The sequence below is a fragment of the Muscardinus avellanarius genome (assembly GCF_963383645.1).
Source record: "Muscardinus avellanarius genome assembly, chromosome: 1".
NCBI classification, from domain to species: Eukaryota; Metazoa; Chordata; class Mammalia; order Rodentia; family Gliridae; genus Muscardinus; species Muscardinus avellanarius.
Window position 1 is genome coordinate 234087697 of NC_137786.1, and position 16435 is coordinate 234104131.

General features: G+C 57.2%; 2 protein-coding genes across 4 annotated transcripts; one reads left to right on the top strand and one right to left on the bottom strand.

Moving 5' to 3' along the window:
• Positions 1 to 4494: 4494 nt before the first annotated feature.
• On the top strand, positions 4495 to 11041 carry RAD9A (RAD9 checkpoint clamp component A; the record flags this gene model as incomplete). The annotated part of the gene is made up of 11 exons (XM_080718664.1): positions 4495 to 4528; positions 4611 to 4681; positions 5051 to 5179; positions 6296 to 6410; positions 6493 to 6592; positions 9296 to 9405; positions 9492 to 9601; positions 9669 to 9733; positions 9810 to 9947; positions 10674 to 10875; positions 10946 to 11041. 11 exons carry the CDS (start codon positions 4495 to 4497, stop codon positions 11039 to 11041), a joined length of 1170 nt encoding a protein of 389 aa, XP_080574790.1.
• Positions 11042 to 11945: 904 nt separating this feature from the next.
• PPP1CA (protein phosphatase 1 catalytic subunit alpha) lies at positions 11946 to 14515 on the bottom strand (the record flags this gene model as incomplete). 3 transcript variants are annotated; one of them, XM_080705617.1, is made up of 7 exons in its annotated part: positions 11946 to 12056; positions 12126 to 12260; positions 12345 to 12568; positions 12903 to 13007; positions 13487 to 13717; positions 13870 to 14001; positions 14461 to 14515. In XM_080705617.1, 7 exons carry the CDS (start codon positions 14513 to 14515, stop codon positions 11946 to 11948), a joined length of 993 nt encoding a protein of 330 aa, XP_080561743.1. The 3 variants fall into 3 exon arrangements, with proteins under 3 accessions (XP_080561743.1, XP_080561742.1, XP_080561744.1); XM_080705616.1 differs by having other exon boundaries at positions 14428 to 14515; XM_080705618.1 differs by lacking the exon at positions 13870 to 14001.
• Positions 14516 to 16435: the final 1920 nt, after the last annotated feature.

Sequence of the window (16435 nt, forward strand, 5' to 3'; positions counted from 1 at the left end):
GCTCAGAGTGCCGTGGCCGCTCAGGTGCCGGCCCCAGCACGCATACCCTCCCCGTGTGTGCACAGACTAAGCGGAGCAGAGCAGTGAACCCCAGCCCCAAACTCCTCTGCCCTTCTGTTTTAGTTACCCCAATCTGGCCAAACTCCCAGCAGGAGTATTCACCCGTGGTCTTGGACCTGTGAGCGGGGCTGCGTGGGCCATCCCGCGGGGGACAGAGCAGCGCTGGGCACCTTATCCTCACCTCAGTGCTTTTCTGGTCAAATAGTTCTTCATGTTCCAGCTCCCTCCCTCCCTCCGACAGTTCCTTCCTCCAGGCAGCCCTCCCAGATACCCCTGACCAGGAGCCCTGATGCCATCGTTCCTGGCCTTTCTCCAAGGGATAACTTCACATGGACTTTGGGGGTCTTTTGACTACTGTCAGTGTCTCTGGGTAGGTTGTAGCCCCCACTCTTCCAGCTCAGGAGCCCAGACTCTGTACAGGGGCAGCTCGTCCAAGGCCCAGCAGAGTCCCAGAGCCCTGGCGCTCACTCTGCCTGGAGGCTGGCACGGAGCCTATGCTCCTCCTGTCTCAGCCTCCCAAGGATTACCCAACTAATCCTCCTGGGATTACCCACGCCTGGCGTCCATACTAGTTTTGTATTTATTTTATTTTTTTGGTGTGTGTGTGAATGTGTGATGCTGGAGTTTGAACCCAGGAGCATTCTACCTCTGAGCTACACTCTCAGCCCTATTTCTTATTTTTTATTTAGAAACAGGGTCTCATTAAGTTGCTGAGGCTGGCCTTGAACCTGCGATCCTCTTGTTTCAGCCTACCAAGTACTGGGATTACAGGTGTGCTTCATTACACTGTTTTTTGTGTTTTTTTTTCCCCCAGTACTGGGAATAGAACCCAGGGGCATTCTACCTCCGAGCTACACACCCAGCCCCAGCTTTCTTTCTTTCTCTCTCTCTTTCTTTCTTTCTTTCTTTCTTTCTTTCTTTCTTTCTTTCTTTCTTTTTTCTATTGTTTTGTGGTATTGGGGGTGGAACACAGAGGCTTTAAACCTCCAGGCTACTCTCAGACCTATTTTATACTTTATTTGGAAACAGGTTCTAAGTTGCTGAGAACCTAAGTAGCTGAGGCTGGTTTCAAATCTGTGAGATCTTCCTGTTTCAGCCTCCCAAGTTCTGGGATTACAAGTGTGCGCCACCACACCCATCTTATTCTTTTTTTTTTTTTTTTTTTTGGTGGTACTGGGGATGGAACCCTTCTACCTCCGGGCTAGACTCCCAGACCTATGTGTGTGTGTGTGTGGTACTGGGGAGTGGAACCCAGGGACTTTCTACCTCCGGGCTATACCCTCAGCCCTATTTTATAATTTATTTGAAACAGGGTCTCACTAAGTTGCTGAGAGCCTCACTAAGTAGCTGAGGCTGGTTTCGAACCTCTGCGATCCTCCTGTCTCAGCCTCCCAAGTGCTGGGATTACAAGCGTGTGCCACCATGCCTGGCTCCCAGACCTATTTTATATTTTATTTGGAAACAGGGTCTCTCGTTTTTTTTTTTTTGTTGTTTTTTTTTTCGGGTCTGGGGATGGAACCCAGGGACATTCAACCTCTAAGCTACACCCCCTGCCCTATTTTTTATTCTTTATTTTGAAACCGGACTCACTGAGTTGCAGAGGGCCTCACTAAGTAGCTGAGGCTGTCCGCGAACCACGATCCTCCAGGTCTCAGCTTCCTGAATGCTGGGATTACAAGTATGCGCCACCATGCCCGGCTATTAGAAACAGGGTCTCTTAAGCCAGGGAGGCTGGCTTCGAACCTGCCTGATCCTCCTGTCTCCGCCTCCCAAGCGCGGGGATTACAAGAGTGCACCACCACGCCCGGCATGCCCGGCTTATTCTTTATTTTTTTAAAACAGGGTCTCACTGAGTTGCAAGGGATTTAAAATAAAATTTTTTTTGTATACTGGGGGTGGAACCTAGGGGCTCTCTACCTCTGGGCTATACTCCCAGCCCTATTTTATATTTTATTTGGAAACAGGGTCTAAGTTGTTGAGAGCCTCATTAAGTAGCTGAGGCTGTCTTTGAACCTGTGCAATCCTCTTGTCTCAGCCTTCCAAGAGCGGGGATTACAAGTGTGTGCCACCACGCCCGGCTACCCTGTTTCAAAATAAAGAATAAAAAAATAGGACTGGAGGTGTCACTCGGAGGTAGAATGCCCGAGTTCCATCCCCAATAATGCAAATAAATAAATAAATAAATAAATAAATAAAATAAAAATAAAATAAAACGGGCTGGGAGAGTCATGGTGGCTCATGCTTCTAATCACAGTACTTGGGAGACTGAGATAGGAGGCTCAGGGACAGACTCAGCTACTACTTAGTAGAGCCATCTGCAACTCAAACAGGGCACAGAGTTGGGCATGGTGGCGCACGCTTGTAATCCCAGCATTTGGGAGGCTGAGACAGGAGGATCGCCGTTTCTGGACAGCCTCAGCTACTTAGCGAGGCCCTTCACAACTCAGTAACACCCTGTTTCAATGGGGGTGTAGCTGGGAGGCACAATGCCCCTGGGTTCTATCCCTAGTACCGCAAAAAAGAAAAAAGAATGAAAAATAGTCTGCGCGTAGCTCGGAGGTAGAATGCCCCTGGGTTCCATCCCCACTACCGCAAAACAAAGACAAAACAAAAAACAGGGCATGGGGTGTAGCTCGGAGGGGGGAGGTTGGGAGTATAGCTCGGAGTTAGAGTGCCTTTGGGTTCAATCCCAGAGCGGGTGCTGAAGGAAAGGCTGGTGAGGAGGGGCTGAGGACTGAGGGCAGCGAGGGTGTCCAGGGAAGCAGCCAAGTAGAAAGATGGGCGGGACGGACCTGCAAGAAAGACTGGGTTTATGGCAAGCACTGGAACGTGCTGTCATCAGAGAGGAAAGGCAATATTCCACATCTTAGGAGGGCCACTGGCTGGGACAGGGCGGAGGGCAGGCCACCGAGAGCAGTCATCCAAGAGAGAATGGCGGGGAGCCTGGAGATGGAGCTCAGGGCCCAGCTGCTAGCCGTGTGGGAGGCAGAGTCAACGCACCGGGACAACTCTGCAGAGGCGGAGGGTGGTACTGGGGGTGGAACCCAGAGGCTTTCTACCTCCAGGCTATACTCCCAGACCTATTTTATATTTTATTTGAAAACAGGGTCTCACTAAGTTGCTGAGAGCCTCATTAAGGAGCTGAGGCTGGCTTCGAACCTGCGCGATCCTCCTGTCTCAGCCTCCCAAGCGTGGGGATTACAAGCGTGCGCCACCATACCCAGCAAGGGTCTGTCTTTTTTGCACGGATTGCTCTGAGGGGAAAGGGACAGCGACTTCCTCCAGCTGGGCTCTAGGGAAGGGGCAAAGGCTGGCAAGAAAGGCCGGCGGAGGGTTAAGAAGATGGGAGAAACAGGCCCAGAATACAGACCGACCCTCCAGAACCCCGGGAAGAGCCATGCCACGTGATGCTGCGGGGAGCTGGGGTCAAGACACTCCTGGACTTCTCTTCCACACACAGGGGCGCTGACGCCCTAGCAAGGGGAAGGATTTCCAGCTGAGTAACACGCCCCCCTTTCAGAGTCTGGGGTCTTTTTTTACTGCGACCCCTCTTAATCCATTTTCAGGGCTTTCCAAACCCCCGCCCCTCTGCAAAGCTCGATGGGATTCCCCTTCTGGAGTACTCCGTGCCTCTGCTCTGGTGCCTCCTCCCTCTGCCAGGTGCAGGCTCCCACCCCTTTCGCCCAGGGAATCTTCTGTTCTTTCCATGTATCAAAGAGGATCCTAGAGCCGGGCGCGGTGGCGCACGCTTGTCATCCCTGCGCTTGGGAGGCTGAGACAGGAGGATCGCACAGGTTCAAAGCCAGCCTCAGCTACTTAGGCTCTCAGCAACTTAGCGAGACCCTGTTTCCAAATAAAGTATAAAATAGGTCTGCGAGGGTAGCCTGGAGGTAGAAAAGACCCTGGGTTCCACCCCTACTACCATAAAAAATATAAAGAGTAATAAAAAAGAAAAAGAGGATCCTGCGGCAAGTTACTTTAACCTCTTTCTGGAGTCGGCTCTGGGCTCTCTTGTCCCAGCCCCCGACCAGGGCTGGGTGCAGATGGTCTTGCTTGGGCTCTATCCGTCCACAGGCGCCCAGGAACTCGGTACTAAGTTAGTGACCCAGGAGAGCCGCCTCGAGTCCCGCAGCCGTCCCGGGTGCCTGGGCCCTCCGCGCAGGCGCCCACGGTCCCGGGTCACGTGGCGGGGGCGGGCCCCAGACCCTGCTCCGTCACGTGACGCGGGAGCCTGTGAGCGTTTTCTCACGTGACGGAGGCGCCTGCGTGTGGACCAATAAGGGGGCGGGGGCGGGGCTGGCTGGGGGCGGCGCGCGGGAAGGCAACTGGCGGCCGGGGCGCTGGCCCCTGGGACCCGGTGCGGGGCACGCCGCCCGCCTGCCCCCAGTGTCTGCCCGATCGCAGGCTAGGCGCGGGTTCGTTGCTGCGGGCAGCATGAAGTGCATGGTCACGGGTGGCAACGTGAAGGGTGAGTTGGATGGGCGTGGCGGCGGGGCACGTGAACTGGCCAGGGGCGCCTGCCTAACCCCTCTCTGCTCTCCTCCCCGCAGTGCTCGGCAAGGCCGTCCACTCCCTGTCCCGTATTGGGGACGAGCTCTACCTGGAACCCTTGGAGGACGGGGTGAGGGGCTGGGGTACGGGCAGGGGGTTCCACCCGGGAGCTGGCGGCCTGGGCTCAGCCTGGCTCCTCCAGGCAGGATGGAGGCAGGCGCTTCTGCCGGCAGAGTTTCAGTTTCCTTCCAGGTCGCTGGGGCATCAGCTCGGGCCCAGCCGCCTTCCCAGACCTGTGCGTGCACCGAGGCACCTGTCCTCTCTGGAGCGCCCACTGGCAGGGTGGAGATAACGGGGGAGGGCAGGCCGTTGGAGCGGAGCGAGGCCAGCCGCAAGGTGCCCGCCTCCTCCAAGGGGCAGGAGGGGCCGATGAGGGCAGAGGTGAGGGAGCACATCCCGAAGGCCGCCGCCTGACCAGTCCCTGCTCTTTGTGGCCCAGCTCTCCCTCCGGACTGTGAACTCTTCCCGATCAGCCTATGCCTGCTTCCTCTTTGCCCCCCTCTTCTTCCAACAGTACCAGGCGACCACCCCTGGTCAGGAGCCGCTGCGCTGTAAGATTCTGATGAAGGTAAGATCTTTCTACCATTAGCAGGTGGCACTGCCCCACCCCGGGCATCTTCACTAGCAGTGTCCTGAGGCTGAGACAGGAGGATCGCAGGTTTATGGCCAGCCTCAGCTACTTAGTGAGGCCCTCCGCAACTTAGTGAGACCCTGTTTCAAAATCAGGAATAAAAATTAAAAAAAAATAGAAAGTAGGGGAGCTGGCTGTGGTGGTTCACGCTTGTAATCCCAGAATTTGGGAGGCTGAGATAAGAGAATCGTGGTTCACGGACTTAATGAGGCCCTCTGCAACTCAGTGAAACCCTGTTTCAAAATAAAGAATACAAAATAGGCAGGGGATGTAGCTGGGAGGTTGAATGGACCTGGGTTCCATCCCCAGACACACACACAAAAAGAAAATCAGGCTAGGGGTATAGCTTGAAGGTAGAATGCCTCTGAGTTCAATCCCTAGTACCTCAGAAAAGAAAAAGAGAGAGAGGGAGAGAGAGAGAGAAAAGAAGGAAAGAAAGAAAGCAGAGCCAGGCTTAGTGGCTCTTGCCTGTGATTTCAGTACTTGGGAGGCTAAGATAGGAGGGTTGCAGGTATGAGGCCAGCCTCCGTGACTTAGCCATACCCTCAGCAACTGGTGAGATCCTGTATCAAAATAGAAAATAAGGCGTGGTGGCGCACGCTTGCAATCCCCACGTTTGGGAGGCAGAGACAGGATCGCGCAGGTTCGAAGTCAGCTGTGTGTGCTGGCTTAGGAGACCCTGTTTCGAAATAAAAATATAAAATAGGTCTGGGAGTGTAGCCTGGAGGTTGAAGGGCTTCCAGGAACCCCAGTACCACCAAAAAAATAAAAATAAAAATAAATAAAACAGGGTTGGAGGTGTAGCTTGGAGGTAGAATGTCCCTGGGTTCAATCTCTAGTACCACCAAGAAAGAAAGGAAAAGAGAGAGCTGCAAAACTCTCCAGGAGGAAGGAAGAACACGAAAAAGGCCCAAGAGTGGGCAGATAGATGCCCCACGTCCTGGGCGAGCCCCTTCCCAGTGTCCCCTGCTGGCCAGGGAGAGCCAGGCCCGCCTGGCACGGGAGAGCCCGTCCGCGGAGGCGCAGCGCTGACCGATGTGTCTCCCCACCCAGTCCTTTCTGTCCGTCTTCCGCTCTCTGGCTATGCTAGAGAAGACAGTGGAAAAGTGCAGCATCTCCCTGATCGGCAGGAACAGCCGCCTGGTGATCCAGCTGCATTGCAAGTATGGTGAGTGCGAGCTGGCCGGCCGGGGCCCTGAGGTCTGCGGCGCGGGTGGCGAGAGCCACTGAGACCCTGTCTGCCCTTCCAGGGGTGAGGAGGACTCACAACCTGTCCTTCCAGGACTGTGAATCCCTGCAGGCGGTCTTCAACCCAGCCTCGTGCCCCCATGTGCTCCGCGCCCCGGCACGGTGAGTGCGCCCCTGCTCCAGGCTCAGCCCCATCCGCCTCTCTCCTCCTCTCCTTTCATTTTAATGGTCCATTTAAGAAGGCACCTTTGTTGGGTGGGTGGTGGACTCCTGTAATCCTAGTACTTGGGAGGCTGAAACGGGAGGACTGCAGGTTCAAGGCCAAGCTCAGCAGCCTAGCGGGCCCTCAGCAATGTAGGGAGACCCTGTTTCAAAACACGGAATAAAATAGGGCTGGGGGTGTGACTCAGAGGTTCTCCTGGTTCAGTCCCCAGCACCACACACACAAAGGCACCTTTTCCATTTTACCTGCAGGGTTTCTGTGAACATGCAGGTCTTCACCCAGTCCCATGGAAACGGGGCCTTACTTGGCTTTTTCAAAGCAGGCCAGGATGGAGAGCAGGTGCTCCTCACCCGGTCCTGCTCGCTGGCAAGGCCTGCCACTCACCCACGCTCATTCCTCTTCTAACGAGTTTATCTGTGAGGCAGGCTTGCTGGCAGGGCAGCTGGCCAGCCGGGACCCTGGAGATCTGGGACACAGCTGGTGATAATACCAGTGCTTGGAGGCTGAGACAGGAGGATTACATGTTCAAGGCCAGCCTCAGCTACTTAGTGAGACCAAAATGTTTCAGAATTTAAAAATAAAACAAAGCGCCGGGCGTGGTGGCGCACGCTTGTAATCCCCGCGCTTGGGAGGCGGAGACAGGAGGATCGCGCAGGTTCGAAGCCAGCCCCGCTGGCTTAGGAGACCCTGTTTCCAAAAATATAAAAGTATAAAATAAGTCTGGGAGTGTAGCCCGGAGGCAGATGGGCTTTCAGGAACCCCAGTACCACCAAAAAATAAATAAATAAAAAATAAAATAAAAATAAACAAAAAAGGATGGAGATGTAGCTCAGAGGTAGAATACCCCTGGGTTCAGTACCACCTAAAAAGAAAAAAAAAAAAAGGTATCTAATGGCCTGCTGACAGGTGGTCTGGTTGACTTGAGTTGGGTCTTAGCCTTGTGGCTGAGAGGTTCCAAGCCCTCCTTTGGCCTGGCCATTGTTCTGAGATTGTCCTCATTTCAGCCTCTGTTCCTAACTGCCCAAGCTGTAGCCTTGGGGAGTCCCCAGGCCAAGGCAGGAAGCTGGACAGGGAGGTTGGGGTCCTGGAGGGCTCCTGAACAATCCTCTGTGAAGATACTGCTGTTCTGGGCCATCGAGCACTGAGGAAGAGTAGGCTCTGGCCGCCCCAGACACTGCTCATTCAAGTAGCCCCCGGATCCCCTCATTGCCCGTGACGACTGCAGGCCCCTTCGAGGTCAGCTTACTGCAGTTCTGTTGAGCTCGCCGTGTTCAGGAGTCCTTGGGCAGAACGGGGAGACGGTCACCTTGGTCTTCATTGGGGGCTGTTCTTTCTTTTTTTAGCAATGAGCCACTGTTTCTGTTTTTCTTATGGACAATTTCAAACATGGCAGAAGTAGATGCTAGCTTCTGCCCCCAGTTGTCTTGAGACAAATTCCAGATGTCATTTTATCTGTAAATATTTAGCAGTATCAGCCAGGCATGGTGGCACACGCTTGTAATCCCAGTTCTTGGGAGGCTGAGACAGGAGGATCGTGGGTTTGTGGCCAGCCTCAGCAACTTAGTGAGGCTCTCCACAACCTAGTGAAACCCTGTTTCAAAATAAAGAATAAAATAGGAGCCGGGTGGGGTGGCGCACGCTTGTGATCTCAGCCTCATAAATAAAATCGGGCTGGGGGTGTAGCTCAGAGGTAGAATGCTTGGAGATAGAATGCTCCTGGGTTCAGTCCCCAGTACACTTTCCCTCACAAATTTAGCAGTGTGTATCCTTAGAAAACAAGGATTAAGCCGGGCGTGGTGGCGCACGCTTGTAATCCCAGCATTCGGGAGGCTGAGACTGGAGGATCACGGTTCGCGGACAGCCTCAGCTACTTAGTGAGGCCCTCTGCAACTCAGTGAGACCCGGTTTCAAAATAAAGAATAAAAAATAGGTCAGGGGGTGTAGCTCAGAGGTCAAATGCCCCTGGGTTCCATCCCCAGACCCGCAAAAAAAAAAAAAAGAAAACAAGGATTAATTTTCTGTTTTGGTACTGGGGAATTGAACCTAGGAGTGTTTGACCTCTGTGCTACACCCCCATCCCTATTTTATTATTTAAATTTTTGTGTGTGTGGTACTGGGGATGGAACCCAGGGGCATTCTACCTTCAAGCTGCACCCCCAGCCCTATTTTTTATTCCGAGTTGCAAAGGGCCTCACTAAGTAGCTGAGGCTGTCCTCAAATTGCAATCCTCCTGTCTTCTCACCCTCCCGAATGCTGGGATTTCAGGCGTGTGCCACCATGCCCAGCCATATTAAGTTTTGAAACAGGGTCTCACTGAGTTGCTGAGGGCCTTGCATAGTTGCTGGGACTGGCCTCTAACCTGTGACCCTCTTGTCTCAGCCTCCCAAATGCTGGGGTTCCAGGAGTGCACCACCATGCACGCCCTGCTCAGACCACCAAGGATTTCAGGGCCTGAGAGCCAGGTTTCTAGGGCTGGCATGAGTGTGGTGACCCACCCGCGCTCGGCCCTGTGCGCCTGCCCACCCTTCCTGCGGCTTCCCCGGGCTCTGTCCCTGCTCTCCCTTGCCCTGGAAGCTCTGACCGGGTAGGGGTTACTTCTCAGCCTGAAGTCAAGCCCTGGATATAACACTTTGTCCTCACAGGGTCCTGATGGAGGCCGTCCTGCCCTTCCCTCCCGCGCTGGCCGAAGTGACCCTGGGCATTGGCCGCGGCCGCAGGGTCCTCCTGCGCAGCCACCAGGAGGAGGAGGCAGGTGAGGAGGCCGGACGCAGCCTGGGTGTGGGAGGGCATTGGCGCCCGGGGACCTGAGCCCAGACTCCTCCCGTCCCTGCCCCCCAGACAGTAGTGTCAAAGCCATGGTGACCGAGATGAGCCTCGGGGAGGAGGATTTCCAGCAGTTGCAGGCCCCGGAGGGGGTGGCCATCACTTTCTGCCTCAAGGAATTCCGGGTAAGCTTCCCCCCACCCCGCCCTGCCCCGGGCCGCGCAGGCCCTCACCACCTGCTCCTCCCGCCAGGGCCTCCTGAGCTTTGCAGAGTCGGCAAACTTGCCGCTCAGCATCTACTTCGACACTCCAGGCAGGTAATTCAGCCTGGGCAGGCGGGGAGGGCACCCGGCCGGGAGCCTAGCAGAACGGCTGACGAGGGCCCTTGTCCAGGCCGGCCATCTTCACTGTCGAGGACTCTCTGCTGGACAGTCACTTTGTCTTGGCCACTCTCTCAGAGCTGGACCTGCACTCCCAGGGCCTGGGTGTCCCGAAGCTCCACCAGCCAGCACCCCAGCTGCCGGCTCACAGGTGAGGGCCCGTCAGCCCACGGCAGCCCCTCCATCTCTGCGCACCCCAGCCGAGCCTGCCGCCTCCAGCCCCTGCACCCCCGCACGCACATGTGCGTGCTCACATGTGCGTGTGCTCCCCCTCGCGCACACTTCCTGCTCGGCCCCAGCCCCTACAGTGCTCTCCGCTTCCAGCCGAGGCCCAGCCTTCCTGGTCAGCTGTGCTGAGATCCCTCCCCCCGGGGAGGGGTCTCCAAGGTCCTGCTGGCTTCCTTTTCTGGCTGAGGCCTTGCCTCTGAGCCTCCTCCCAGGCCAAGGAGGAAAAGGGCTGCTGGGGTGGGGGAAGCAGGTGGCTGGAAGGGCAGGTGGGCTGGGAGATGGGCCTGTTCAACAGAGGAAGTTGCGTCTGGCCCCCCGCCCGGCCTGTCCCCTGGGAAGGTGGGGGCTTGGGCCCCATGTGGCCGTACTCGCAGGACTTGCTGCTCCCTTCCCCCAGCTGAGCTGAACTAGCCCCAGGACACCGCCCTAGGCCCCCACCAGAACTCCCATCAAAGGGATTCCAGGCCCACCCCTCCAGGAAGCCCCCACTTAACCCCTGCATCCTCTCTCTCCAGCCAAAGCGGGAAGTAATAAAATCAAGAGCTCACCGGCCGTCTTGAGGCCCAGAGCCCCCGAATTCTCTGAAGTGGGGCCGCCTCTGCGCCCCGTTCTAGCCCTGCTCCTCACTGCCGCCCCCCTCTGCCTACAGCACACCCCACCTGGATGACTTTGCCAATGACGACATTGACTCTTACATGATCGCCATGGAAACCACCGTGGGTGGCGAGGTCTCCCGGGCACTGCCCTCCATTTCCCTTTCACCTGGCACCCAGCCCTCCTGTGGCCCTGGCTCCCCCTCGGAGGAGGACACGGAGCCCAGCACAGTGCCTGGGACTCCCCCACCCAAGAAGGTAAGGGTAGCGGTGGGGGGACGGGGGAGCGGCCTCCAGAGCCCACCAGCTTCCTCTGTTCTCTCTCCAGTTCCGCTCGCTGTTCTTTGGCTCCATCCTGGCCCCCGCGTACTCCCCGCAGGGCCCCAGCCCTGTGCTAGCTGAAGACAGTGACGGAGAAGGCTGAAAGAGCTGCTCATCTGTCCAAGGCTGGGGACCAAGGCTGGGGACTGGAAGCCCAGCCAACGGGAGGGCTGGGGCTGGGTCCTGCGGTGGCAGAGCCCCCCCAGTCTGCTGCAGAGCTGTCCAGCCGAGCCCAGCCTGAGCCCGTCACCCCCCACCCTGCGACCAATCATGTCTCTTCCCAGGCCCCGTGCTGAGCTGTCACCTGCCGGGAGGTTCCTCGCCTCTTAGTTAACTATCGTAGACCCTGAAGGCCGGGCTCCAGCCATCTGGCTGGGGCTGGAAGCTTGCCTTCTTCCGGCTCACCTCCCTGAGAAGCTGCTCTGATCTGCCCTCTGCCAATCATGACCGCCCCTTAAACACTGGGCACATCTTTGGGACCCTCTGGCTCCACAGACTGGTTTTCTCGCTTTTCCAATACTCTGGCCCCAGCTTGGAATTGGAAGTGCCTCTGGACCTGAGCGTGTGGCTGCGCTGGCTGGCCCGGTGCCCAGCTGGCCTGCCCTCCCAAGTGGCTCTGTGGAGAAGGGTTGCCAGCCTAGTGTTTGGGACAAGGGACACAGAGGCCATGGTGAGAATCCAGCTTTGACCTTTATTTAAGAGACCAGATGGGTTGCCCCAGGATCCGGCTGCCAGCCCTGCGGCCAAGCACGGCCGGAAACCTACGATCTGGCCTGCATTGCCCTGAGCTGCAGCCTCGGCCCGGGATCTCACTTGCAGCCACCGCAGGTGTGGGTGGAAGGGAGCCCCGAGGATTGACGCTGCTATTGATTCATTAAAAAAAAAAAGAAAATTGTGCCAAGGCTCCATGTTCCCATGATGGGTGGGCCCGAGGGGCATGCGCCCCCCGCGGCAGCATGATTTCTTGACGGCTGGTCCATCTTCCGGGGCAGAGGGGCACACGGAGGTTACTTCTTGGCTTTGGCGGAGTTGCGAGGTGGGGTGATGGGCCGGCCCCCGGGGTTCAGGCCACTGAACTGCCCGTATTTCCCCTTGTTCTTGTCCGCGGGCTTGAGGATCTAAGGGAGACAGTCGGTGAGGCTCGCGGCGCTGAGCCTCAGGCCCGCCAGCCTCTTCCCCGCGCCCACCTGGAAGGAGCACATGAGGGTCTCGTCCACACTCATCATGGCTCCGGCATTGTCAAACTCGCCACAGTAGTTGGGAGCTGAGAAAAGTGTCACCAGCTGTCGCTTGGCAAAGAACTCGTAGCCATCTTCTACCACCTGGGAGAGGACAGGAGGGGTTGTTAGGTCTGCAAGTTTGCCCGCATGGTCCCCCTTCCTGCCTGGACCCAGGCCCCAGCCCACCTGGTGTGCCCGGCAGATGAGGTCCAAATCATGCTTGTGCAGGAACTTGGCCACCACCTCGGCCCCAAAGGTAAAGGAGACGCCACGGTCATTCTCGCCCCAGCCCTGCACGTCCTTGTCAGGGTCAGACCACAGCAGGTCACACAGCAGCCCCTGGTCAGGCACATCTGTGGGCCGCATGATACGCCGAATCTGCTCCATGGACTGCAGGTCTGGAGACAAGCCTGGGGACCAAGGGACAGGGCACTGCCTCAAGCCTCAAAGCCAGAACAGAATGCCCCCCTGCCCCCGGTAGCCCTTCTCCCAGACTGGACTCCTCACCCCTTGGCTTTTTCAGTCCCAAGTACAAGCGCAAAGGTGTCCCTGCCCTCAAGGAGCCCAGAGCTCCCTGGGGAAAGGAGATAAGGGAGTGGCGGGCAGGATGCCACCACAGGAAAGTGCAGGCTGACAGTGGGGAAGGGACTTGCTGTAGGAAGCAAGGAGGAGCTGCGGGGGCCGCTGGGAGCAGTCCTGGCTGTGGCCTGGGCTCCTCTAGCCTGGCCGCAGGACCACCCTCACCTCCGTGGCAGCAGAAGATCTTCTCGTCCACGATGGCCGCGATGGGCAGGCAGTTGAAGCAGTCGGTGAAGGTCTTCCAGAGTTTGATGTTATAGCGTCTCTTGCCTGCCCGGAGGGAAGCAGAGGATGGCTCACGGGAGGCCTGCCCACACCACCCCACCCTCAGCCTGGCTCTCAGGGCCCTCCAGGGCACTTTGCTGGGAGGAGAAACTAGAAGGCAAGGAAGGCTAAAGCACCACCCCCACTCCCCACTGGCCTTGCAGGAGTGAGTCCAAAGCACCTGAATCCACAGGAACTCAAGATCCAAAGTGCTCAACCTCGGGGTCAACACCTGTTCCCACACCGCGAGCAGGCCCACTTGACACCCGCATCCTAAGCGCCTAAGTAACATATCCCGTGCGGAGGATCCCCAGGCGGGGCAGAGGCAGCATTACTGAACATTCTCTGGGCAAAATCCACTCAGCAGCCCACTCTGGGGGCCAGGCAGGAACTAATGACCCAGGCTTCGGCCGCTCTGTGTGGGTCCCATAAAGCGGGGGCAGGCAGTTGTGGCCCCCGCAACCCTCCACACCCAGACCACTCACACTCATCGTAGAAGCCGTAGATGCGGTTGATGCTGGCACACTCATGGTTCCCTCGGAGCAGAAAGAAATTTTCGGGGTACTTGATCTTATAGGCCAGCAGAAGGCAGATGGTCTCCAAGGACTGCTTGCCTCGGTCTACATAGTCCCCCAGGAAGAGGTAGTTGCTCTCCGGAGGGAAGCCACCATACTCGAACAGCCGCAGAAGGTCATAGTACTGGCCGTGGATGTCACCTGTGACCCAGGGAGCCAGGTAAGCTAGATGTAAGGTGTGAACTTGAACCCAGGGCCGGGAATGGGCTCAAGGGAGCAGGATAAAGGAACCTGGATGGGGGTAAACAAAGTCACTTGCAGGAAGCCAAAATGGGGCCCGGGCAGGGGCTCACCGCAGATCTTGAGGGGGGCTTCCAGCTCCAGAAGAATGGGCTGGCTCAGGAAAATCTCCCGGGATTTGAGGCACAGACCACGGATTTCGTTCTCTGTCAGCTGTACATTCTTGCCAGGCCGCGAGCCCTGCACTGGGGGCGGAATGGCGTGTCAGACCCCGGCACCTCGGACAGGACGCGGTGGGCGACGCGGGTGGCCCCTTGGACACTTCTGCGGGCGCCGGGGCCAGGCTTTATTGCTATGGAGCCTCCTGGACCTTCGTCTCAAACCTCCCAAGACGGGACCCCGACGACCCTCGGGCCGGGAGAGGGGGGAGCGGGGGAGCGGGGGATGGCTGCGGTGCGCAAGGGCCTGTCACCCCAACCGCCCAGCGCGGGGGCCCCTCCTGGCTGGCTCCAAGGTCCCCCTGCCCCGGGCGCCCCGGCCCCGGCGAGGGGGCTGCTCCGCCGCCGGAGCGCCCGGGACCCGAGGCGCCCGCGGCCCTCGCGAGGGCCCGTCCCCGCCCAGGCGAAGCTGCCGGGGAGGGTCGGGCCCGCCCGCGCACTTCCGGGCCGCGCCGGGCCGGGCCGCCCCCCCCCCCGCCCGCCAACCTTCCAGCAGGCGCCCGATGATGGAGTCCAGGTTGAGCTTCTCGCTGTCGGACATGGCGGTGCCGCCGCTCCGGCCCAGCAGCTCCGGGCCCGCTCCTGCCTCCCGCCCTCCCGCAGCCGCCTTCCGGCCTGGCTCCTTCCGCCCGCCCCGGCCGCGCCCCGCCTCCTCGCCCCGCCGCGCCCGCGTCCCCGGCGCCCGAGCGCCCCCGCCCGGCGAGAGGCGCAGCGGAGGGGCGGGGCCTCGGACGGGGCGGGGCCGCGGGGAGTGGGCGGGGCGGCTGGCTCCGCCCTAGAGGAGTCGCCCAGCCGGGTTCAGAGGACTCGGGCCGGAAGCCCCGGGCAGGTTTTTTTTTCCCTCTTTCAAAGGATAAACAGAGCCGGGCGTGGCGACGCACGCTTGTAATCCCAGCGCCTGGGAGGCTGAGACAGGAGGATCGCACGGGTTCAAAGCCAGCCTCAGCTAGTAGTGAGACTCATCAATCTAGCAAGACTTTCAAAATAAAAAGCCGGGCATGGTGGCGTATGCTTGTAATGCTAGCACTTGGGAGGCTGAGATAGATGGACTGCAGATTCGAGGCCAACCTCAGCAAATTAGTGAGGCCCTCTGTAAGTTAGCGAGACCCTGTGTCCAAATAAATTACAAAATAGGGCTGGGGTGTAGCCCAGAGGTAGAAAGCCCCTGGGTTCCACCCAGTTCCACCCCCTAGTACCACACACACAAGAAAAAATAGGTCGGAGTTAGATTTCATCCCTAGAACCACACACACACAAATAAATAAATAAATAAATAAATGCCCTTTTCATTCTGCCCTGGGTAGGACAGTAGTGTGAGCATATTAATAACCATAATAACCATCTTCCAAAGCTGGGTGGCGCACGCTTGTAATCCCAGCATCTGGGAGGCTGAGACAGAGGATCGCGGTTCATGAACAGCCTCAACTACTTAGTGAGGCCCTCTGCAACTCAGTGAGACCCGGTTTCATAATAAAGAATAAAAAATAGGGCAGGGGGTGTAGCTCGGATGTCAAATGCCTCTGGGTTCCATCCCCAGACCCGCAAAATCAAAAAATAAAATAATAATAATCACCTTCCACTCCGTGTTTGGACTTCAAAGTGCAGAAAAGGAAACGGAGGCTCAGAGATTAAGAGGAGGCCTAGGCCTCGCAGCCACCCGAGCGCAGCTGCCCACGCCCCAGGACACCTGCCACTGAAATCTGAGCGCATTTTGCTCCACATTGCTCAGTGAACTCTGTGTGTGTCCCAGCCCTATTTTACTTTCTCTTAGTTTGAAATAGGATCTCCCTAAGTTGTTGAGGCCTCAGTAAATTGCTGAGGCTGGCCTCAAACCTACAATCCTCCTAGCTCAACCTCCCAAGTACTGGGTTTATAGGTATACACAACCACGCCAGACTTCAGTGTGTGTGTGTGTGCGCGTGCGCGCGCGCATGTGCACGTGTGTATTACTGGAGATGGAACCCAGGGACATTCTACCTCCAAGCTACAACCCCAGCCCTATTTTATTTTTTATTTGGAAACAGGGTCTCACTAACTTACAGAGGGCCTCACTAATTTGCTGAGGCTGGCCTCGAACTTGCTGTCCCCCGTCTCAGCCTCCCAAGTACTAGGATTACAAGCATATGCCACCATGCCCGGCTTTTTATTTTGAAGCAGAGTTTTGCTAGATTGATGAGTCTCACTACTTGCTGAAGCTGTCTTTGAACCTGTGATCCTGCCGTCTCAGCCTCTCAAGTACTGGGTTGGTGTGCACCACCACGTGTGGCTTTCAGTTAATATATATGTATATGTTTTGCTGTACTGGGGATGGAACCCAGAGGCACTGTATCTCCGAACTACACCCCTAGCCCTACTTTTTGGTCTTTTAACTTTTGAAACAGGGTCTCACTGAGTTGCGGAGTGCCTCACTAAGTAGCTGAGGCTGTCTGGGAACCGTGGTCCTCCGGTCTCCACCTCCCAA